Here is a 27,263-nt window from a genome sequence, read left to right as displayed (position 1 = left end):
CATCTGTGCCTTGTCCGTACCACCATTTTCTTCTCTCTGCGCTGCTCAATGTTTCCCTCTTCAACGCCACTCTGCCTCCTCCCATACATGCCACACTGTCTTCTCTCCCATCTTCGCCAGTTTTCTACCCATCCATGCCAGTATTTTCGACCCATCTGCATCGTTGCCCCTCATCAGCACCACTCTGTCTCCCTTCCCATACGTGCTGCATAATCTCCCCCTATCCTCATCACTCTTACCCCATTCATGTAGCTGACATGGCCAACATCCTGATGGTATTGGGGTCACTGTTAGGGTTATGTCACAGGGTGAGATGGAGGGGGTTAGCCCTTGCCACTACCCCAAGGATTAGGCATAGGTGAAAATACTTACTCCCTCTGTTGTTGGGACTGTATTCCTCTTCCAAATGCTGCTGCACAGTATCTCATCATATTCTTCAGTCCTCATCTTCAATCCTCTACGCAAGAACTTATTGCCTTCATATTTTATGTATCCATTGATTTATTCTCAAAGAAGTATTTGAGTACCCTTCTGTTTGTTCTTCATTGATGAAAAAGTCATTAATTAAACTAGCCCGTTTTAACCCTTCAGCTTCTGGTCCATCTTCAGTTCCTGAGCCTCACACGACTCCATTAAACCCTTCAATTGTAACACACTGCTCTGTCTCCTTACTCCAACCAGCACCACTCTTCCCTCATCCGAGCCGCTGTCTTCTGCTCAGACCTTCTGTTGCATAGACTGCATCTGTGAATTAGCAGCTCCACCATTGTGTGAGTGACAGCTGAGTGCTGAATCTGCACTTACCCACAGGCTGTGATGGCGTACCATATCTGTACTGCGCAAGGAACACGTCCATTAAGGCACCAGCCTTAATGATCGCAATTTCATTGCTTTTTGGAGTTTGAGTGGAAGAGTTACAACAGGTTTCTGAAATGTCAGATCATGTGTAGGAAGCCTTAATGGGAAAACCGTGAGGTTTTTTGTCTATGGAATTTTTGCTTGTGTATGTTGTGTCCGTGTGTATAACGATTTTGTTGGTGTGGGAGGGGCTTCAGTGCACAGCTGCAACGGAAAGTCATGTGATTGCTGAACAACGCATTTCACCTTACTGACTGTCTTACAAGCTTACATTTGTGGGTTAATAACTTACAATGATAACTTTGGACCTTATTCAGGTTCGTCGTACTATAGGAGCGGTGCTACAGCAAAGCACCAATTATCATACTTGACACATGCGCAGGACCCGTTCTACACACGTGAATGGATTCTATGACATAGGAAACTTGGACAGCATCAGACACTCACTGATCGACACTCCGATTCCGTTTTGGGGTGGGGGAGGGGGGGGTAATGCTCAGTGCTGCTTACACGGACGGACACAGCCCCACCCACATCTGACTGTGGCCCAATGGGAGAGCACAATGTATTAATCGCTGAATGTCTCTCACACAGAGCTTAACCAGTTATGACGTGTGCAGTATTCTACTGGGGACATCCACCATGCTGGTCTGGCTGGGCGTCATCCGATACCTGGGATTCTTCCAGAAATACAATGTAAGCGCTCCGTCTTCCTTCTCGTTTATGTATTGTATCACTATTGTTCTGCTGATTTATAACCCACAATGATGTTCATGTTCTGGGCGGTAGTGCATTGGGTCTTTGTATATACAGTAATAGCGCCATCGCTTTATATTCCCCGGCGCTGTACAGCTTCTCATCCTGACGCTGAGGGCGGCTCTTCCCAACGTGATCCGCTTCTGCTGCTGTGCGGCCATGATCTACCTGGGCTATTGCTTCTGTGGCTGGATCGTCCTCGGCCCCTATCACACGAAGGTATTGCAGCGGGATCACTGAGCCAGACCCCTGCGCAGAGCGCTGTAATAATACGTGTTCCTCCTCTTGTCGCCCAGTTCCGCTCACTGAACATGGTGTCCGAGTGTCTGTTCTCGCTCATTAATGGTGACGACATGTTCACAACGTTCTCCATCATGGAGCAGAAGAGCTACCTGGTCTGGCTGTTCAGCCGCGTCTATCTCTACTCCTTCATCAGCCTGTTCATCTACATGGTCCTCAGCCTGTTCATCGCGCTCATCACCGATACCTACGATACAATAAAGGTGAGTGGAAACATACCGGATGTTCTATCGGAGGAGCGGGAGGATGGCGGCATCTGGTGATGAAGGGTTGTGTGATCATGGGATACATACGTTACCGAGGCCGTCAGAGGTCAAAGTACCGACCTCGGTAACCCAGTACCGACAATCCAGATGGGGGCACTGTAGGTACCTTAACCCTCTTACGCTGGCTTCTCTCTGACTGTGACACACATACACACCCTGTGCCCTGCACGCTGTGACGTGCACACTGTGGCCTGTGACACTGGGTGGCATCCTATCACAGTACCACACACAGGTGGCATCCTATGACAGTACCACACACACAGGTGGCATCCTATCACAGTACCACACACAGGTGGCATCCTATCACAGTACCACACAGAGGTGGCATCCTATGACAGTACCACACACAGGTGGCATCCTATGACAGTACCACACACACAGGTGGCATCCTATCACAGTACCACACACAGGTGGCATCCTATCACAGTACCACACACAGGTGGCATCCTATCACAGTACCACACACAGAGGTGGCATCCTATCACAGTACCACACACACAGGAGGCATCCTATCACAGTACCACACACAGGTGGCATCCTGTCACAGTACCACACACAGGTGGCATCCTATCACAGTACCACACACACAGGTGGCATCCTATCACAGTACCACACACACAGGTGGCATCCTATCACATTACCACACACAGGTGGCATCCTATCACAGTACCACACAAAGGTGGCATCCTATCACAGTACCACACAGAGGTGGCATCCTATCACAGTACCACACACACAGGTGGCATCCTATGACAGTACCACACACACAGGTGGCATCCTATCACAGTACCACACACAGGTGGCATCCTGTGACAGTACCACACACACAGGTGGCATCCTATGACAGTACCACACACACAGGTGGCATCCTATGACAGTACCACACACACAGGTGGCATCCTATCACATTACCACACACACAGGTGGCATCCTATGACAGTACCACACACACAGGTGGCATCCTATGACAGTACCACACACACAGGTGGCATCCTATCACAGTACCACACACACAGGTGGCATCCTGTCACAGTACCACACACAGGTGGCATCCTATCACATTACCACACACAGGTGGCATCCTATCACAGTACCACACACACAGGTGGCATCCTATCACAGTACCACACACACAGGTGGCATCCTATCACAGTACCACACACAGGTGGCATCCTATCACAGTACCACACACAGGTGGCATCCTATCACAGTACCACACACACAGGTGGCATCCTATCACAGTACCGCACACACAGGTGGCATCCTATCACAGTACCATACACAGGTGGCATCCTATGACAGTACCACACACACACAGGTGGCATCCTATGACAGTACCACACACAGGTGGCATCCTATGACAGTACCACACACACACAGGTGGCATCCTATCACAGTACCACACACACAGGTAGCATCCTATGACAGTACCACACACAGGTGGCATCCTATCACAGTACCACACACAGGTGGCATCCTGTCACAGTACCACACACAGGTGGCATCCTATCACAGTACCACACACAGGTGGCATCCTATCACAGTACCACACAGAGGTGGCATCCTATCACAGTACCACACACAGGTGGCATCCTATCACAGTACCACACACAGGTGGCATCCTGTCACAGTACCACACACAGGTGGCATCCTATCACAGTACCACACACAGGTGGCATCCTATCACAGTACCACACACAGGTGGCATCCTATCACAGTACCACACACAGGTGGCATCCTGTCACAGTACCACACACAGGTGGCATCCTATCACAGTACCACACAGAGGTGACATCCTATCACAGTACCACACACACAGGTGGCATCCTATCACAGTACCACACACAGGTGGCATCCTATCACAGTACCACACACAGGTGGCATCCTATGACAGTACCACACACACACAGGTGGCATCCTATCACATTACCACACACAGGTGGCATCCTATGACAGTACCACACACACAGGTGGCATCCTATCACAGTACCACACACACAGGTGGCATCCTATCACAGTACCACACACACACAGGTGGCATCCTATCACAGTACCACACACACAGGTGGCATCCTATCACAGTACCACACACAGGTGGCATCCTGTCACAGTACCACACACACAGGTGGCATCCTATCACAGTACCACACACAGGTGGCATCCTATCACAGTACCACACACACAGGAGGCATCCTATGACAGTACCACACACACAGGTGGCATCCTATCACAGTACCACACACACAGGAGGCATCCTATCACAGTACCACACACACAGGTGGCATCCTATCACAGTACCACACACACAGGTGGCATCCTATCACAGTACCACACAGAGGTGGCATCCTATCACAGTACCACACAGAGGTGGCATCCTATCACAGTACCACACACACAGGTGGCATCCTATCACAGTACCACACACACAGGTGGCATCCTGTCACAGTACCACACACAGGTGGCATCCTATCACAGTACCACACACAGAGGTGGCATCCTATCACAGTACCACACACAGGTGGCATCCTATCACAGTACCACACACAGGTGGCATCCTATCACATTACCACACACACAGGTGGCATCCTATCACAGTACCACACACAGGTGGCATCCTGTCACAGTACTACACACAGGTGGCATCCTATCACAGTACCACACACAGGTGGCATCCTATCACAGTACCACACAGAGGCGGCATCCTATCACAGTACCACACAGAGGCGGCATCCTATCACAGTACCACACACACAGGTGGCATCCTGTCACAGTACCACACACACACAGGTGGCATCCTATCACAGTACCACACACAGGTGGCATCCTATCACAGTACCACACAGAGGTGGCATCCTATCACAGTACCACACACACAGGTGGCATCCTATCACAGTACCACACAGAGGTGGCATCCTATCACAGTACCACACACACAGGTGGCATCCTATCACAGTACCACACAGAGGTGGCATCCTATCACAGTACCACACACACAGGTGGCATCCTATCACAGTACCACACACAGGTGGCATCCTATCACAGTACCACACACACAGGTGGCATCCTATCACAGTACCACACACACAGGTGGCATCCTATCACAGTACCACACACAGGTGGCATCCTATCACAGTACCACACACACAGGTGGCATCCTGTCACAGTACCACACAGAGGTGGCATCCTGTCACAGTACCACACACAGGTGGCATCCTATCACAGTACCACACATAGGCGGCATCCTATCACAGTACCACACACAGGTGGCATCCTATGACAGTACCACACACAGGTGGCATCCTATCACAGTACCACACACAGGTGGCATTCTATCACAGTACCACACACACAGGTGGAATCCTATCACAGTACCACACACAGGTGGCATCCTATCACATTACCACACACACAGGTGGCATCCTATCACAGTACCACACACAGGTGGCATCCTGTCACAGTACCACACACAGGTGGCATCCTATCACAGTACCACACAGAGGCGGCATCCTATCACAGTACCACACACAGGTGGCATCCTATCACAGTACCACACAGAGGCGGCATCCTATCACAGTACCACACACAGGTGGAATCCTATCACAGTACCACACACAGGTGGCATCCTATCACAGTACCACACACAGGTGGCATCCTATCACAGTACCACACAGAGGTGACATCCTATCACAGTACCACACACAGGTGGCATCCTATCACAGTACCACACAGAGGTGACATCCTATCACAGTAACACACAAAGGTGGCATCCTATCACATTACCACACACACAGGTGGCATCCTATCACAGTACCACACACACAGGTGGCATCCTGTCACAGTACTACACAGAGGTGGCATCCTGTCACAGTACCACACACAGGTGGCATCCTATCACAGTACCACACACAGGTGGCATCCTGTCACAGTACCACACACACAGGTGGAATCCTATCACAGTACCACACACAGGTGGCATCCTATCACATTACCACACACACAGGTGGCATCCTATCACAGTACCACACACAGGTGGCATCCTATCACAGTACCACACACACAGGTGGCATCCTATCACAGTACCACACAGAGGTGGCATCCTATCACAGTACCACACACACAGGTGGAATCCTATCACAGTACCACACACAGGTGGCATCCTGTCACAGTACCACACACAGGTGGCATCCTGTCACAGTACCACACACAGGTGGCATCCTATCACAGTACCACACAGAGGCGGCATCCTATCACAGTACCACACACAGGTGGCATCCTATCACAGTACCACACACAGGTGGCATCCTATCACAGTACCACACAGAGGCGGCATCCTATCACAGTACCACACACAGGTGGCATCCTATGACAGTACCACACACAGGTGGCATCCTATCACAGTACCACACACAGGTGGCATCCTATCACAGTACCACACACACAGGTGGAATCCTATCACAGTACCACACACAGGTGGCATCCTATCACATTACCACACACACAGGTGGCATCCTATCACAGTACCACACACAGGTGGCATCCTGTCACAGTACCACACACAGGTGGCATCCTATCACAGTACCACACAGAGGCGGCATCCTATCACAGTACCACACACAGGTGGCATCCTGTCACAGTACCACACACAGGTGGCATCCTATCACAGTACCACACAGAGGCGGCATCCTATCACAGTACCACACACAGGTGGCATCCTATCACAGTACCACACACAGGTGGCATCCTATCACAGTACCACACAGAGGTGACATCCTATCACATTACCACACACACAGGTGGCATCCTATCACAGTACCACACACACAGGTGGCATCCTGTCACAGTACTACACAGAGGTGGCATCCTGTCACAGTACCACACACAGGTGGCATCCTATCACAGTACCACACACAGGTGGCATCCTGTCACAGTACCACACACACAGGTGGAATCCTATCACAGTACCACACACAGGTGGCATCCTATCACATTACCACACACACAGGTGGCATCCTATCACAGTACCACACACAGGTGGCATCCTATCACAGTACCACACAGAGGTGGCATCCTATCACAGTACCACACACACAGGTGGAATCCTATCACAGTACCACACACAGGTGGCATCCTGTCACAGTACCACACACAGGTGGCATCCTATCACAGTACCACACACAGGTGGCATCCTGTCACAGTACCACACACAGGTGGCATCCTATCACAGTACCACACAGAGGCGGCATCCTATCACAGTACCACACACACAGGTGGCATCCTATCACAGTACCACACACAGGTGGCATCCTATCACAGTACCACACACAGGTGGCATCCTATCACAGTACCACACACAGGTGGCATCCTATCACAGTACCACACAGAGGCGGCATCCTATCACAGTACCACACACACAGGTGGCATCCTATCACAGTACCACACAGAGGTGGCATCCTATCACAGTACCACACACACAGGTGGAATCCTATCACAGTAGCACACACAGGTGGCATCCTATCACAGTACCGCACACAGGTGGCATCCTATCACAGTACCACACAGAGGTGGCATCCTATCACAGTACCACACACACAGGTGGAATCCTATCACAGTACCACACACAGGTGGCATCCTATCACATTACCACACACACAGGTGGCATCCTATCACAGTACCACACACACAGGTGGCATCCTATCACAGTACCACACACAGGCGGCATCCTATCACAGTACCACACACAGGTGGCATCCTGTCACAGTACCACACAGAGGTGGCATCCTATCACATTACCACACACAGGTGGCATCCTATCACAGTACCACACAGAGGCGGCATCCTATCACAGTACCACACACACAGGTGGCATCCTGTCACAGTACCACACACACAGGTGGCATCCTATCACAGTACCACACACAGGTGGCATCCTATCACAGTACCACACAGAGGTGGCATCCTATCACAGTACCACATACAGGTGGCATCCTATCACAGTACCACACAGAGGTGGCATCCTATCACAGTACCACACACACAGGTGGCATCCTATCACAGTACCACACAGAGGTGGCATCCTATCACAGTACCACACACAGGTGGCATCCTATCACAGTACCACACAGAGGTGGCATCCTATCACAGTACCACACACACAGGTGGCATCCTATCACAGTACCACACAGAGGTGGCATCCTATCACAGTACCACACACAGGTGGCATCCTATCACAGTACCACACAGAGGTGGCATCCTATCACAGTACCACACACACAGGTGGCATCCTATCACAGTACCACACACAGGTGGCATCCTGTCACAGTACCACTAAGTGCTAGAACATACTGAATGTTATTGTAATAACTGAGCCCCATATTTCGCAGTCTTACCAGAGAGACGGTTTCCCGGCCACAGAGTTGGGCACCTTTGTGTCGGAGTGTAAGGACTTGCCGACCTCCAGCCGTTACAGAGAGGAAGATGACCTGTCTCTGTCACTGCTCTGCTGCTGTCCGCGGTGAGTGCCGGCCACACGCCTGTCTTCTTAGTACTTCCTATGTGCGCTGTACACTTATAGGTCTTCTCATTTCCTCTATACAGGTAGAACGTACTCAGACGGCGTCCTGCTCCGCTGACCAGCCGCAGGAGAACTGGACACAACTAACAATAACCGCATTAAATTATTATCTCTGAGAAAGTGGAAGAGATGGTTGTGTTATTGTGAGACTCCGGTCCGAGTGTACAGTCCCTGCAGTAATCTGTAGACCAGGTCCCCGCTGTCAGTCCCGCACTTCACTGGCCAACCACAAAGTGACCCATGTAATCACACTACTAGGGAGCCAATATACTGTACCTACCATTATATATTCGGGGTGTGTGAGGACACCAAAGTACCTGGAGGAAACCCACGCAAGCATGGGGAGAACATGCAAACTCCAACAGTTATGGCTGTGGTGGGAATAGAACCCATGACCTCAGTGCTGTGAGGCAGTAATGTAACCATTACACCATCCGTACTGTCCCGTATATATAACACATGGTGGGGATAGAACCCATGACCTCGGTGCTGTGAGGCAGTAATATAACCATTACACCATCCGTACTGCCCCGTATATATAACACATGGTGGGAATAGAACCCATGACCTCAGTGCTGTGAGGTAGTAATGCTAACCATTACACCATCCGTACTGCCCAGTATATATAACACATGGTGGGAATAGAACCCATGACCTCAGCACTGTGAGGCAGTAATGTAACCATTACACTGTCCGTACTGTCCTGTATATATAACACATGGTGGGAATAGAACATATGACCTCAGCGCTGTAAGGCAGTAATGCTAACCATTACACCATCCGTACTGCGCCGTATATATAACACATGGTGGGAATAGAACCCATGACCTCAGTGCTGTGAGGCAGTAATGCTAACCATTACACCATCCGTACTGCCCCGTATATATAACACATGGTGGGGATAGAACCCATGACATCAGCGCTGTGAGGCAGTAATGTAACCATTACACCGTCCGTACTGCCCCGTATATATAACACATGATGGGGATAGAACCCATGACCTCAGTGCTGTGAGCAAGTAATGCTAACCATTACACCGTCCGTACTGCCCCATATGTATATAACACATGGTGGGGATAGAACCCATGACCTCAGTGCTGTGAGGCAGTAAATGCTAACCATTACACCGTCCGTACTGCCCCGTATATATAACACATGGAGGGAATAGAACCCATGACCTCAGTGCTGTGAGGCAGTAAATGCTAACCATTACACCGTCCGTACTGCCCCGTATATATAACACATGGAGGGGATAGAACCCATGACCTCAGTGCTGTGAGGTAGTAATGCTAACCATTACACCATCCATACTGCCCCGTATATATAACACATGGTGGGAATAGAACCCATGACCTCAGTGCTGTGAGGCAGTAAATGCTAACCATTACACCGTGCGTACTGCCCCGTATATATAACACATGGAGGGGATAGAACCCATGACCTCAGCAGTGTGAGGCAGTAATGCTAACCATTACACCGTCCGTACTGCCCCGTATATATAACACATGGTGGGGATAGAACCCATGACCTCAGTGCTGTGAGGCAGTAATGCTAACCATTACACCGTCCGTACTGCCCCATATATATATATATAACACATGGTGGGGATAGAACCCATGACCTCAGCGCTGTGAGGCAGTAATGCTAACCATTACACCATCCGTACTGCCCCGTATATATAACACATGGTGGGGATAGCACCCATGACCTCAGTGCTGTGAGGTAGTAATGCTAACCATTACACCGTCCGTACTGCCCCGTATATATATAACACATGGTGGGGATAGAACCCATGACCTCAGCGCTGTGAGGCAGTAATGCTAACCATTACACCATCCGTACTGCCCCGTATATATAACACATGGTGGGGATAGAACCCATGACCTCAGTGCTGTGAGGCAGTAATGCTAACCATTACACCATCCGTACTGCCCCGTATATATAACACATGGTGGGGATAGAACCCATGACCTCAGCGCTGTGAGGCAGTAATGCTAACCATTACACCGTCCGTACTGCCCCGTATATATAACACTTCGTGGGAATAGAACCCATGACCTCAGCGCTGTGAGGCAGTAATGCTAACCATTACACCATCCGTACTGCCCCGTATATATAACACATGGTGGTGATAGAACCCATGACCTCAGTGCTGTGAGGCAGTAATGCTAACCATTACACATCCGTACTACCCCGTATATATAACACATGGTGGTAATAGAACATATGACCTCAGCGCTGTGAGGCAGTAATGCTAACCATTATACCATCCGTACTGCCCCGTATATATAACACATGGCGGGGATAGAACCCATGACATCAGCGCTGTGAGGCAGTAATGCTAACCATTACACCATCCGTACTGCCCCGTATATATAACACATGGTGGTAATAGAACATATGACCTCAGCGCTGTGAGGCAGTAATGCTAACCATTATACCATCCGTACTGCCCCGTATATATAACACATGGCGGGGATAGAACCCATGACCTCAGCGCTGTGAGGCAGTAATGCTAACCACTACACCGTCCGTACTGCCCTGTATATATAACACATGGTGGGAATAGAACATATGACCTCAGCGCTGTGAGGCAGTAATGCTAACCATTACACCATCTGTACTGCCCCGTTTATATAACACATGGTGGGGATAGAACCCATGACCTCAGTGCTGTGAGGCAGTAATATAACCATTACACCATACGTGCTGGCCCGTATATATAACACATGGTGGGGATAGAACCCATGACCTCAGCGCTGTGAGGCAGTAATGCTAACCATTACACCGTCCATACTGCCCCGTGTATATAACACATGGTGGGGATAGAACCCATGACCTCAGTGCTGTGAGGCAGTAATGTAACCATTACACCGTCTGTACTGCCCGTATATATAACACATGATGGGGATAGAACCCACGACCTCAGTGCTGTGAGGCAGTAATGTAACCATTACACCCTCCGTACTGCCCCGTACATATAACACATGGTGGGAATAGAAACCATGACCTCAGCGCTGTGAGGCGGTAATGCTAACCATTACACCGTCCGTACTGCCCCGTATATATAACACATGGTGGGGATAGAACCCATGACCTCAGTGCTGTGAGGCAGTAATGTAACCATTACACCCTCCGTACTGCCCCGTACATATAACACATGGTGGGAATAGAAACCATGACCTCAGCGCTGTGAGGCGGTAATGCTAACCATTACACCGTCCGTACTGCCCCGTATATATATAACAAATGCTGGGATGCAGTAAAATCCCGGCGGTCGGGATCCCGGCATTCAGAATCCCGACGCCGGAATCCCGACCACTGAAATCCCGACACATTCTCCCTCCGTGGGTGTCCACGACGCCCCTGGAGAGAGAATAAATTAGTGTGCCGAGCGTAGCGATGCACCGGGCCCGCTGCGTGGCGAGCGCAGCGAGCCCGCAAGGGGGGGCCATCCACGTCCCCCCCTTGTCGGGATTTTGGCTGTCAGGATTCCGGCGTCGGGATTCAGTACTGAATCCCAAATGCTAACCATTACACCGTCCGTACTGCCCGTATATATAACACATGGTGGGGATAGAACCCATGACCTCAGCGCTGTGAGGCAGTAATGCTAACCATTACACTGTCCGTACTGCCCCGTATATATAACACATGGTGGGGATAGAACCCATGACCTCAGTGCTGTGAGGCAGTAATGTAACCATTACACCATCTGTACTGCCCCGTTTATATAACACATGGTGGGGATAGAACCCATGACCTCAGTGCTGTGAGGCAGTAATGTAACCATTACACCATCTGTACTGCCCCGTTTATATAACACATGGTGGGGATAGAACCCATGACCTCAGTGCTGTGAGGCAGTAATATAACCATTACACCATACGTGCTGCCCCGTATATATAACACATGGTGGGGATAAAACCCATGACCTCAGTGCTGTGAGGCAGTAATATAACCATTACACCATACATGCTGCCCCGTATATATAACACATGGTGGGGATAGAACCCATGACCTCAGTGCTGTGAGGCAGTAATATAACCATTACACCATACGTGCTGCCCCGTATATATAACACATGGTGGGGATAGAACCCATGACCTCAGTGCTGTGAGGCAGTAATGCTAACCATTACACCGTCCGTACTGCCCCGTATATATAACAAATGCTAACCATTACACCGTCCGTACTGCCCGTATATATAACACATGGTGGGAATAGAACCCATGACCTCACCGCTGTGAGGCGGTAATGCTAACCATTACACCGTCCGTACTGCCCCGTATATATAACACATGGTGGGGATAGAACCCATGACCTCATCGCTGTGAGGCAGTAATGTAACCATTACATTATTCGTACTGCCCTGTATATATAACACATGGTGGGGATAGAACCCGTGACCTCAGTGCTGTGAGGCAGTAATGCTAACCATTACACCCTCCGTACTGCCCCGTACATATAACACATGGTGGGGATAGAACCCATGACCTCAGCGCTGTGAGGCAGTAATGTAACCATTACACCATCCGTACTGCCCCGTATATCTAACACATGGTGGGGATAGAACCCATGACCTCAGCGCTGTGAGGCGGTAATGCTAACCATTACACCGTCCGTACTGCCCCGTATATATAACACATGGTGGGGATAGAACCCATGACCTCAGCGCTGTGAGGCAGTAATGTAACCATTACACCATTCGTACTGCCCCGTATATATAACACATGGTGGGGATAGAACCCGTGACCTCAGTGCTGTGAGGCAGTAATGCTAACCATTACACCCTCCGTACTGCCCCGTACATATAACACATGGTGGGGATAGAACCCGTGACCTCAGCGCTGTGAGGCAGTAATGCTAACCATTACACCATCCGTATTGCCCCGTATATCTAACACATGGTGGGAATAGAACCCATGACCTCAGCACTGTGAGGCAGTAATGCTATAACCATTACACCATCCGTACTGCCCTGTATATATAACACATGGTGGGGATAGAACCCGTGACCTCAGCGCTGTGAGGCAGTATTGTAACCATTACACCATCCGTACTGCCCCGTATATATAACACATGGTGGGAATAGAACCCATGACCTCAGCACTGTGAGGCAGTAATGCTATAACCATTACACCATCCGTACTGCCCTGTATATATAACACATGGTGGGAATAGAACCCATGACCTCAGTGCTGTGAGGCAGTAATACTAACCATTACACCGTCCGTACTGCCCTGTATATATAACACATGGTGGGAATAGAACCCGTGACCTCAGCGCTGTGAGGCAGTAATGTAACCATTACACCATCCGTACTGCCCCGTATATATAACACATGATGGGGATAGAACCCATGACCTCAGTGCTGTGAGGCAGTAATGCTAACCATTACACCATCTGTACTGCCCGTATATATAACACATGGTGGGAATAGAACCCATGACCTCAGCGCTGTGAGGCAGTAATGCTAACTATTACACCGTCCGTACTGCCCCGTACAAAGTCCTCAATCTCCTTTTTAACCTTTGATAATTCTGTGCTTTCTGGATGATAATCTGCTGACTCAGGCAGAACTTGGCATAGTATCCCTGACGGATGACGACGCCGACAAGGTCTTATTTGACCAAGCAGACTTTGACATCCTCCCAACTGAGTCCCCTCTAGACCTGTATCACCGACTGTACAGGCTGCGGAAACGGGAGACTGACCTCACCCTTCACGGTCATTTTCTCTCAGAGTATCACCGCAAGAAACATATCCCTAGGGGTTTTCGCATTCCCAATATACCCACTATAGGACGCTACAACCCGGCTTTTTGCAGTCGTTGGTGTGGCGTCCTTAACAAGTGCTCCTTGGACCTGATGCTATTGGTGGTGGAGGAGGTGGGCACAGAATTATCAAAGGTTAAAAAGGAGATTGAGGACTTTGTCCGGGCACACCTAGCCACAATCAAAACAGACAAGTCCACGAACTTGATCGAACAGCTCCGAACCCAGATTGAGACTTATAAAAGGGAACTGGTGTCCTTCAAGCGTAATAAACTGGTGACCGTGACAAACGACTATCAGAACCACACGGTATACCGTTGGCTACTGGGTGAACCAGGCTCTGGGAGACCCCAGAGGTTCACCAGGAACAGGCGCCAATTCAATAGGCCACCCCGCCCTGGCACAGGTTCCTCCACGTCTGCCTCTGATAACGAGACACCAGACTCCCAGTCCAACTCTGAAGATTTTTTAGGGGCTGGTCCGAGACGCACCGCTCGCCAACCAAAAGGAAGGGGCGCAGGCCTCATCCAAGAAAAGGGAGCCACCGGGCGCAAAGGGAGGGGCCGGGGGAGGACTTAGTATTTAACCTCTCAGACACCCCATTGGATCCTGCAATGATCCAACTCCTCTCACGGGGCCTCTCTTTTGTTCCTGCAATGCATCATGAACCATTTGACACCTCTGTAGATCTCTACAAATTCAGCAGGAAAGTTCGCTTACGCGAGCACTTTGGTAATTCTGAAAACCTTGCCACCTCCTCAGGTCTCAAGAGACCCTCCACTTTTGACCCAGCCTCCTCTAACCCCAGCCTCAGGACCTTCTCGCGCCTTGTTGATAAGGACCTACGAGAGGTCGCTACCACTAAGAAATTCGATAACCTATCACGAGCCGAAAGGTCTGCCCTGAAAACATTGTCCAAAAATAAAAACGTGGTGATACGGCCGGCCGACAAAGGCGGTGCCGTAGTAGTCCAAAATTGGTCTGACTATCACTCCGAGATCATGAGCCAACTTAGTGATACCAAGACTTACTTACCTGTCTCCCCCAACCCCATACCCTCATTCAAAAGAAGGGTTGACTCAGTCCTGACAGGGGCACTTTCTGCGGGGTGGATTGACAAGGACACCTTTGACTTCCTTACTGTTGACCACCCGGTTTGTCCAATCCTTTATACTCTCCCGAAGGTTCACAAGTCCAGCACTCGCCCACCAGGCAGGCCTATTATTTCGGCCCGCAATTCGCTCCTTCAGCCCCTGGCTATATATGTGGATAAATACCTTCAGCCATTGGTAACTGGTGGTGTCAGTTATGTGCGGGACACTTCAGATTTCATGAACCAACTTCTAACGATGGATGTCAGAGATACATCATTCCTATTTGCCACAATGGACGTCCACTCCCTGTATACGGTGATCCCCCACAGGGATGGTCTGAGAGTGTTGGCTGATGCTCTCGACAAACGTTTGACACTATCACCCCCTACGTCTTTTCTCGTGGAACTTGCGGAGCTAGTGCTGACATGTAATCACTTCATGTACCACAACGCGTACTATGTGCAGGTAGCGGGCACTGCAATGGGGTCGAATTTGGCCCCCTCATATGCATGCCTCTACATGACAGACTATGAGACGACGTACATCTACCCGGCGTACCATCAGCATCTTCTGCTATACAAACGATACATCGATGACGTCTTTATCCTTTGGAACGGCACTCGAGCCGACTTTGAATCAATGACAAACCAGCTAAACCAAATGGGGCACCCAGTGAGGTTCACGCATCAGGTTGATGCCTTGTCCATCAACTTTTTGGATATTAATATCACCGTTGTCGATGGTAAACTGCAGACGTGCCTCTACAGCAAAGAGACGGATCGCAACACGTTGCTCCTCAACTCTAGCCAGCATCCACCCACACTCAAGGAAAACCTCCCCGTTTCCCAATTCATGAGAGTTATCCGAAACAACACTGACCCTACCAAATTGGAAACTCAGCTTGATATCATGGCCGATAAATTCCACAAGAGAGGATATGCCACGGATACCATCAATCGCTGCCTCCTCAAAGCAAGAACCAACATGAAGAAGGGTAACCAAGGGGACGCTAATCCAACAAGTCTTGCTAAACTGAAGAAAGATCGGATGATCTTCGTTAATACGTATGATCACACATCGCACCAGATTCAAAAGAGCATAAGACACCACTGGCCCATCATTGCATCTGACAGCGCACTCAAGCTACAGCAGTTCGGCCCACCCATGATGGCATATCGCAGGGGCCCAAACTTGAAAAACATCCTTATGAGACCACTTGCTAACCCCACAGAGGACCCAGGTATGACCTGGCTACATAGTAGAAAACCCGGATGCTACAAATGTACTGGATGTACGACCTGTAACAGCATGATGACAGGTCCGACCTTTCCACACCCACATACGGGAAAGCCCATAAAAATAAAATATAGACTGCATTGCAAACTCGACCACGTCATCTATACTTTACAATGCCCATGTGGCCTCACTTATGTCGGCATGACTTCGAGGAAATTCACAGAAAGGATGGCGAACCACCGCCACTCCCTCAGGACAGCAATCGAGACCAAGAAGGCAGAACAACCTGTCCCACGCCACTTCCTGCAGGCTGGGCACCAGACTTCAACACTAAGATGTCGACTCATAGACTGGGTCCCCCCATCCCCACGTGGTGGAGACAGGGGGCTTCAACTACGCAAATGTGAGAGTAAGTGGATTCACACATTGGACACAATCTCTCCTAGAGGGATGAATGAGAACAATCCACTCTCTGTATTTCTAAGATGACATCTACCAGTTACTAACTGAACCACTGGGACGTCTTTGATTGGATAAAGTCACATGAACTCCCCTTTTTTTCATTTTTCTCATCAATTTTTCTCGTGACTTTTTTTCCCTGACTCTGTATTTTGATACTCACCTTAATCTCTGCAGCAGTTTCTTCCATCAACCCTGCGGGCTGAACCGGGGTTTGAACTATGATATATATTTCGATGTTTTCTACTTATAACCATTTATGCATGGAGATGTTTTATCTGTGACATTCTCACCACTTTTTCATTTTTCACTTTTTTCATTATTTTTATTTTTTCATATTTATTTATTTTTATTTATGTCTATACAGCAGTGTATTGTTTAAATTGTGTATAACCTCTGTCCCGGTATTACCCACGCCATATTTCTTAATATTTAAACTTCTTTCTAACTCATATCCCGTCCTATACCCTCGTATCACCCAGCTCTCCTCTCTGTTGTCTGCCTGTACGCTTAAGTATTTTTCCTCTAAGTCACGGTGTATACAGTAGCAGCATTTGTCACATAGACGGAGCGCACGGTTATGTATCCCCTCTGTATAGTCTCACAATTACCATTGGTACGCAGCTAACTACGGTTTCCCAGACGTCATAATCTACAGGGTATAGTATGTGGCTATATATGAGTCCCTCGAGCCACATCACCCGCAGCCGTCGGCTGAGCCGCTGGACGTAACACAGACGGGCAACTCTGTGCCCGTGGTAACAGCTTGCGGCTCACCTGGCGGAAGCCGGCAGGCCGCTTGCGTTCCACGGACCGGAAGCCCCTGTCTGCTGTACGCGACGGCAGTAATTGCCAGACGCTGCACTTGCGGGGAGGCTCTATCAATTTGTTCTTTGGCGCCAATAAAGGGTATATAAACCCGGGACGGGGCGGCTGGTCAGTAGGTGTCTGACAGCGGCAGCTGATTAACCTCTCTACTGGTGACCCCATTTGTCTATCTTTTGCTGACAGTGATTTACTTCATTCTCTCCTTGAAAAAGATCCTATACAGGATCGAAACGTCGGAGGAGGTAATACTTTGGACCTTTGCTATTTTTGTCTTTTTTTTGAATAAATTGAACTATTTACCTATTTGGCGAGTGCTCCTTTCCCCCAAAAGGGGAATTTGGATTGTATTTGGCACACTACGGTGTGTTCTTGGGGCACCCCTACAATTTGTCTCCTGGTGTGTGCGAGTGCAGGTACCGACATATTTGTATATATATATATATATATATATATAACACATTGTGGGAATAGAACCCATGACCTCAGCGCTGTGAGGCAGTAATGCTAACCATTACACCGTCCGTACTGCCCCGTATATATAACATATGGTGGGAATAGAACCCATGACCTCAGCGCTGTGAGGCAGTAATGCTAACCATTACACCATCCGTACTGCCCCATATATATAACACATGGTGGGGATAGAACCCATGACCTCAGTGCTGTGAGGCAGTAATGCTAACCATTACACCGTCCGTACTGCCTGGTATATATAACACATGGTGGGAATAGAACCCATGACCTCAGTGCTGTGAGGCAGTAATGTAACCATTACACCATTCGTACTGCCCTGTATATATAACACATGGTGGGGATAGAACCCGTGACCTCAGCGCTGTGAGGCAGTAATGTAACCATTACACCATCCGTACTGCCCCGTATATATAACACATGGTGGGAATAGAACCCATGACCTCAGTGCTGTGAGGCAGTAATGCTAACCATTACACCGTCCGTACTGCCCCGTATATATAACACATGGTGGGAATAGAACCCATGACCTCAGTGCTGTGAGGCAGTAATATAACCATTACACCATCCATACTGCCCCGTATATATAACACATGGTGGGGATAGAACCCATGATCTCAGTGCTGTGAGGCAGTAATGCTAACCATCACACCATCCGTACTGCCCCATATATATAACACATGGTGGGAATAGAACCCATGACCTCAGTGCTGTGAGGCAGTAATGTAACCATTACACCGTCCGTACTGCCCCGTATATATAACACATGGTGGGGATAGAACCCATGACCTCAGTGCTGTGAGGCAGTAATGCTAACCATTACACCATCCATACTGCCCCGTATATATAACACATGGTGGGGATAGAACCCATGATCTCAGTGCTGTGAGGCAGTAATGCTAACCATCACACCATCCGTACTGCCCCATATATATATAACACATGGTGGGAATAGAACCCATGACCTCAGTGCTGTGAGGCAGTAATGTAACCATTACACCATCCGTACTGCCCCGTATATATAACACATGGTGGGGATAGAACCCATGACCTCAGCGCTGTGAGGCAGTAATGCTAACTATTACACCGTCCGTACTGCCCCATATATATATATATATAACACATTGTGGGAATAGAACCCATGACCTCAGCGCTGTGAGGCAGTAATGCTAACCATTACACCGTCCGTACTGCCCCGTATATATAACACATGGTGGGAATAGAACCCATGACCTCAGCGCTGTGAGGCAGTAATGCTAACCATTACACCATCCGTACTGCCCCATATATATAACACATGGTGGGGATAGAACCCATGACCTCAGTGCTGTGAGGCAGTAATGCTAACCATTACACCGTCCGTACTGCCTGGTATATATAACACATGGTGGGAATAGAACCCATGACCTCAGTGCTGTGAGGCAGTAATGTAACCATTACACCATTCGTACTGCCCTGTATATATAACACATGGTGGGGATAGAACCCGTGACCTCAGCGCTGTGAGGCAGTAATGTAACCATTACACCATCCGTACTGCCCCGTATATATAACACATGGTGGGAATCGAACCCATGACCTCAGTGCTGTGAGGCAGTAATGCTAAGCATTACACCATCTGTACTGCCCGTATATATAACACATGGTGGGAATAGAACCCATGACCTCAGCGCTGTGAGGCAGTAATGCTAACCATTACACCGTCCGTACTGCCCCGTATATATATATATATATATATATATATATATATATATATAACACATGGTGGGAATAGAACCCATGACCTCAGTGCTGTGAGGCAGTAATGCTAACCATTACACCGTCCGTACTGCCCCGTATATATAACACATGGTGGGAATAGAACCCATGACCTCAGTGCTGTGAGGCAGTAATATAACCATTACACCATCCATACTGCCCCGTATATATAACACATGGTGGGGATAGAACCCATGATCTCAGTGCTGTGAGGCAGTAATGCTAACCATCACACCATCCGTACTGCCCCATATATATAACACATGGTGGGAATAGAACCCATGACCTCAGTGCTGTGAGGCAGTAATGTAACCATTACACCATCCGTACTGCCCCGTATATATAACACATGGTGGGGATAGAACCCATGACCTCAGTGCTGTGAGGCAGTAATGCTAACCATTACACCATCCATACTGCCCCGTATATATAACACATGGTGGGGATAGAACCCATGATCTCAGTGCTGTGAGGCAGTAATGCTAACCATCACACCATCCGTACTGCCCCGTATATATAACACATGGTGGGGATAGAACCCATGACCTCAGTGCTGTGAGGCAGTAATGTAACCATTACACCATCCGTACTGCCCCGTATATATAACACATGGTGGGGATAGAACCCATGATCTCAGTGCTGTGAGGCAGTAATGCTAACCATTACACCATCCGTACTGCCCAGTATATATAACACATGGTGGGAATCGACCACAGGTGCTGGCAATCATACATTACCAGGGAAGCCCAGGAACAGAGCATTGTGTCCTTCTGAAGAGGGGCATGCTGGGAGGTATGGATAATGTATGATTGCCAGCACTTGTGGGGAGCTGGGTAACTGATAAGAAAGGTGTCACCACAGGTGCTGGCAATCATTTATAACCAGGGAAGTCCAGGAACAGAGCATTGTGTCCTCCTGGAGAGGGGCATGCTGGGAGGTATGGATAATGTAGGATAGCCAGCACCTGTGGGGAGCTAGGTAACTGATAAGAAAGGTGTCACCACAGGTGCTGGCAATCCTACATTACCAGGGAAGCCCAGGAGCAGAGCACTGTGTCCTCCTGGAGAGGGGCATGCTGGGAGGTATGCATACCTCCCAACTTTCTTCATAGTAGAATAGGGACACTTGCGGGCGAGCGCCCGAAAAGGGGGCGTGGTCTATGTAAATGAGGGCGTGGTTTATGCTAATTAAGCTGCGCCCCGTTTTCGGCCATGTCAGATTGGGGGGAACTCCTAACTGCCCCCCCCCCCGGCAGCAGGACACCGACGGCCGCAGAAGGGACGCGGGAACGTCCCCAAAAATCGGGACGTTCCCGCATTTAGCAGGACAGTTGGGATCATACTTGCCTACTTTTGAAAACTAGTTTCATGGAGATTATAGTTTGTAGTAGAATTTTGCACAGCGCCCCATTGAGGGGGCTTGTTGTGCTCCAACCCAAAGGGCGTGTCTAGTTCCATATATGGAGATATTGTGAAAAGAGATTGTGAATGTGGCACCTAGAAGCATGGGTGTGTACTGCTACATCTTAGAGGAATCTTGTAAAATTTCTTATATCCAAATGTAGATGATCCCCAAAGCAGTTAGTAAGAGATACTGTACTTGGTAAAGTGCTGGGAAATGATGCTGATGAGTCATTGTAAATGCATCTATCTCTCATTGCTTTTTTCCCAAAAAATGTAGCAATGTAATGTGGGCTAGGTGACATGAGGGAGATTGTTAGACTAATGAGGGAGAGAGGGAGATTGCTGCTGTTTCAGGGAGTCTCCTGCAGAATGCAGGAGGGTAGGCAGCTATGGTTGGGAGGTATGGGTATGGATAATGTATGATTGCCAGCACCTGTGGGGAGCTAGGTAACTGATAAGAAAGGTGTCACCACAGGTGCTGGCAATCATACATTACCAGGGAAGCCAAGGAGCAGAGCATTGTGTCCTCCTGGAGAGGGGCATGCTGGGAGGTATGGATAATGTATGATTGCCAGCACCTGTGGGGAGCTAGGTAACTGATAAGAAAGGTGTCACCACAGGTGCTGGCAATCCTTCATTACCAGGGAAGTCCAGGAACAGAGCATTGTGTCCTCCTGGAGAGGGGCATGCTGGGAGGTATGGATAATGTATGATTGCCAGCACCTGTGGGGAGCTAGGTAACTGATAAGAAAGAATAGGTGTACTATTGTACACCTATTCTCATCTTTATCACTAAATGTTTGTACCTGTTGTATGTCAGTAATTTTAACCTCTTGTATTTCGCCAAATTACTGTGGGTATATCCTGAATCCTGTTCACAATAAAGATTAAAAGGATTCCCCACTTAAGATATAAAACACTTATACACTACTCATTAAGACTAAAAATATCATAAAATATATATGGTGTGCATCCGCCACGACTACTTTTCTTTCCCTTTTTCACTAAAACTATTGTATCTAGTCGATAGGATAGCACCCCCCGCTAGTAGAAAATAATATAGCGGCAAAACACCCTGATCCAATAGGGTAAATAACCCCCCTCTTTTGTGTGCAGATCTCCACCCTACCCCCCTACAACTTATCGTTCACTGCTTACGCAGACTCTTGACATCTAGCACCAAAATCGATGAACCAGATATCTTAAAATATTATTATATTAAAAACCAACCAGTAAAACCTCTCACCATGACCACCTTTAGCTTGGCCAAAGATCTTGAAAGCAGCTAACCTGTGTTTATAGTGTTAGACACAGGATTGTATGTGTGTGGAGTAGGAATTATACCTCTGTTAAACTGTTAAAATATTTTTAAAGCTTGTACTGGGTGACTAAAAAGTATTTCGAAATTTCTTGGACGCATAGTTTGTTTTCTACCAGTAGGTGTCAGCATTTCACTGCACACTGAAATAAATAAATAAAAAACAAACCAGCAGACGCCCAAGTTAAAGTAGCAGTCCAACCAATTTAGCTACATTGTAATGAGTTACGTTCTGGTGCAATAAACTAGTAAACACACTGTAGCAACACAGTGCACTCAATATAGACAGATGTCTTCTAGTCTGTGAAAAATCAACCTGTATAGAATTAACAAATCAAGTTGAACTGCTGAATTATGACAGAGAGCATTATCCCTCCTGAATAAATTACGTCAGCACAAACTAAACGTGTAATAAAATCAACACAAAACAATCACCTCATAGGAGAAAATCTATTTGTGCCTGAGGTGACCGTTATATCCTACGGGTTTTGCACAGAACCTAAATAAACTCTTACAAATAAGGGCTAATAAAGGTCCAGTACTGATACAGAAACTCTTTAGTTTGGCATGCCAATAGAGGTAATATATGACTGATTGATACCCATAAGGGATCATATCATACCACTGAGTGTATCAGGGTGATAGAAACCACAAACTTACAAATATGCACCACACCTTACAAATCCGGTCTACCTATATTTTAATACTATTGTACACCTATTCTCATCTTTATCACTAAATGTTTGTACCTGTTGTATGTCAGTAATTTTAACCTCTTGTATTTCGCCAAATTACTGTGGGTATATCCTGAATCCTGGTCACAATAAAGATTAAAAGGATTCCCCACTTAAGATATAAAACACTTATACACTACTCATTAAGACTAAAAATATCATAAAATATATATGGTGTGCATCCGCCACGACTACTTTTCTTTCCCTTTTTCACTAAAACTATTGTATCTAGTCGATAGGATAGCACCCCCCGCTAGTAGAAAATAATATAGCGGCAAAACACCCTGATCAAATAGGGTAAATAACCCCCCTCTTTTGTGTGCAGATCTCCACCCTACCCCCCTACAAGAAAGGTGACACCACAGGTGCTGGCAATCATAAATTACCAGGGAAGCCCAGGAGCAGAGCATTGTGTCCTCCTGGAGAGGGGCATGCTGGGAGGTATGGATAATGTAGGATTGCCAGTACCTGCGAGGAGCTAGGTAACTGATAAGAAAGGTGTCACCACAGGTGATGGCAATCATACATTACCAGGGAAGCCCAAGAGCAGAGCACTGTGTCCTCCTGGAGAGGGGCATGCTGGGAGGTATGGATAATGTATGATTGCCAGCACCTGTGGGGAGCTAGGTAACTGATAAGAAAGGTGTCACCACAGGTGCTGGCAATCATACATTACCAGGGAAGCCCAGGAGCAGAGCATTGTGTCCTCCTGGAGATGGGCATGCTGGGAGGTATGGATAATGTATGATTGCCAGCACCTGTGGGGAGCTAGGTAACTGATAAGAAAGGTGTCACCACAGGTGCTGGCAATCATACATTACCAGGGAAGCCCAGGAGCAGAGCATTTTCTCCCGCATGGAGAGGGTCAAGTATGCAACTAGCCCTGTACCAGTCCATGTGGTTCCCATGCAAGTGGCAGCTGGATGTGGACACGGCAATCTGTCCACACAAGCCTCATTACACTGTACAGCACCTCCTCAACTCAGTTGCTCAGGTGAGTGTTGCTTGTGCCAGTGGGACTCCCCTGTTCCTGGTCATATCTAAATACGACGTCCAATTTCTCAAATAAAGCCCCCCAACACTTATTCATGAGGTACTGGTTCCTAGTGACCCATGCCTCCCAACATGACCCTCTCCAGGAGGGACACAATGCTCTGTTTCTGGACGTCCCTCTTAATCTATGATTAGTATCACCTGTGGTGACACCTTTCTAATCAATTAACCAGTTTAATACAGGTGATGGTAATCATACATTAAGACAAAAGTCCAGAAACAGAACATTCTGTCCCTCCTGGAGAGGGGCATGCTGGGAGGTATGGTGACCTTCATCCTCAGGAAGATTCGTCCAGCCCACAAAAGTCACTCATGGAACGTGTCGCTTCTTGTGCTGCATGACTGACTGAAAGCTGCAGGTGGCGCTGTTGTACTGTGGAGCACATTGGTGGCTGCAGGAAATCTGCTAAGAATAAATACCCAACATTTCCCTGCACTTTTTTGTTTTGTTTATGTTTCTCATTTGGCCCCATGCACTTATTGTACTGCAGTTTGGCTGTCACCACTGATCCTGTATATATGGCTGGACATTGCCTTATAAGCTGGGCGCGCTGGGGAGCACTGTACTGCACGGGCCTGAAGCAAGTAACTTTGGGGTTTATTTACTGAGATGGGATGTTGGCAACCAATCACATTCTATATTATCTTCTCTAGAATGTGCTAATAAATCAGTAGATTCTGATTGGTTGCTATGGGCAATGACAATCTGTGGATACGATGTATGACGCAAGGGACCGCGGATCGGAATCCTAAGTAAATGACATGAGTTATTGGGCCGATGCATCAAAATCGGGCAGAAAAGTATCGGTACTTGTTTCCTAGCAGGGCGCCCAGTACGCATTTAGCGTACTGGGCTATTCACCGTAGTGAAATCGCATCGGATGCAGTGTTATATATAAGCATGCGATGCGATGTCCATATAAAGTGCACAAGAGTGCTTATACAATGCAATCTCAGTGCCACAAGATGTGATGGGTGCTTACAATGAGATGTGATGGGTGCTTACAATGAGATGTGATGGGTGCTTACAATGAGATGTAATGGGTGCTTACAAAGAGATGTGATGGGTGCTTACAATGAGATGTGATGGGTGCTTACAATGAGATGTGATGGGTGCTTACAAAGAGATGTGATGGGTGCTTACAAAGAGATGTGATGGGTGCTTACAAAGAGATGTGATGGGTGCTTACAAAGAGATGTGATGGGTGCTTACAAAGAGATGTGATGGGTGCTTACAATGATATGTGATGGGTGCTTACAATGAGATGTGATGGGTACTTACAAAGAGATGTGATGGGTGCTTACAATGAGATGTGATGGGTGCTTACAATGAGATGTGATGGGTGCTTACAATGAGATGTGATGGGTGCTTACAAAGAGATGTGATGGGTGCTTACAAAGAGATGTGATGGGTGCTTACAATGAGATGTGATGGGTGCTTACAATGAGATGTAATGGGTGCTTACAATGAGATGTGATGGTATGAGATGTGATGTGTGATGCACCTATGCCATTGTTAAGCATCAACCTCAGTATCAACGCCACCCAGAAGCGTGGCGAGCGCAGCAAGCCCCATGAGGGGAGGCAGAACGCGTCCTCTGACCTTTTCATACCCCCACTATCCACTTCAGCGTGGAGTCGAGTCTATATAGCGTGGCGAGCGCAGCATGTAAAGTGATCCAGGTCCCCTCGCAGGGCTCGGTGGCTGACTGCGCTCGCCGCACTATATAAAATCAACTCCACCCCGACGTGGATAATGGGGTATGAAAAGGTCGGAGGACGCGTACCGCCGCCGCTCGCCACGCTTCGCGGTGGTGTGGATAGTGCTGGTGTTTTAGGAACACATTCATACAGCTGACACAGTAATGACGACATGTGTTAACTAATAACTAATTTACTTAAATAATTGGATTAATGTAGCATAAATAATTAAGAACATCCATTAATAATGAAATCAGAAACAGTAATGATTATAGAATAAGAAGAACAAGAATTATAAATGAAAACCTGATTAATCGTCTGGGTGGAGCTTCAGGGCCTCAATTATACGGGGCAAAGGGTCTTCAGCTCCCAAAGCTTTGCGCCACATGAACTCAGTTAGGTATGACTGGAGCTCATGACGCGCAGTGCCTCTTTGGCGCTTATTCCGCCACTTGCATGCGCCCCAAAGTCGTTCCACGTTTTGGGTGTGGACCCCTGTAGCCGGATCAATAAATATGAACCGGTGGTTCACCGTAAAGTGACGATATCCAGCCAGTTCAAGTTGGGCGGTAGAAAATGCCCTCAAGCAGTCTGTATATGTCGTCGTGCCCGGCTCTATATTCTGCTGGCTGGAGTCCATTAACAATGTGGCATCACGCCTGGCCACCATTTGCAGGAAG

At 48.2% G+C, this 27,263-nt stretch overlaps 1 protein-coding gene across 5 annotated transcripts in view; it reads left to right on the top strand.

Moving 5' to 3' along the window:
- MCOLN3 (mucolipin TRP cation channel 3) overlaps positions 1 to 8,877 on the top strand; it is a 49,643-nt gene extending 40,766 nt beyond the window's left edge. For 4 of the 5 annotated variants that reach the window (XM_083157881.1, XM_083157879.1, XM_083157880.1 and 1 more), the window contains 5 exons: positions 1,453 to 1,554; positions 1,711 to 1,833; positions 1,911 to 2,117; positions 8,561 to 8,691; positions 8,775 to 8,877. In XM_083157881.1, the coding sequence (XP_083014007.1) occupies positions 1,453 to 1,554; positions 1,711 to 1,833; positions 1,911 to 2,117; positions 8,561 to 8,691; positions 8,775 to 8,778 (567 nt within the window). In that variant the 3' untranslated portion in view covers positions 8,779 to 8,877. Of the gene's footprint in view, positions 1 to 1,452; positions 1,555 to 1,710; positions 1,834 to 1,910; positions 2,118 to 8,560; positions 8,696 to 8,774 lie in introns of those variants that run through there. The other variant, XM_083157882.1, reaches the window with a different exon arrangement.
- Positions 8,878 to 27,263: the final 18,386 nt, after the last annotated feature.

The sequence above is a fragment of the Crinia signifera genome, chromosome 8 (genome assembly GCF_055691185.1).
Source record: "Crinia signifera chromosome 8, ASM5569118v1, whole genome shotgun sequence".
NCBI classification, from domain to species: Eukaryota; Metazoa; Chordata; class Amphibia; order Anura; family Myobatrachidae; genus Crinia; species Crinia signifera.
The sequence above is the reverse complement of the archived record's forward strand: the minus strand, read 5'-3'. Positions and strand labels throughout refer to the sequence as shown.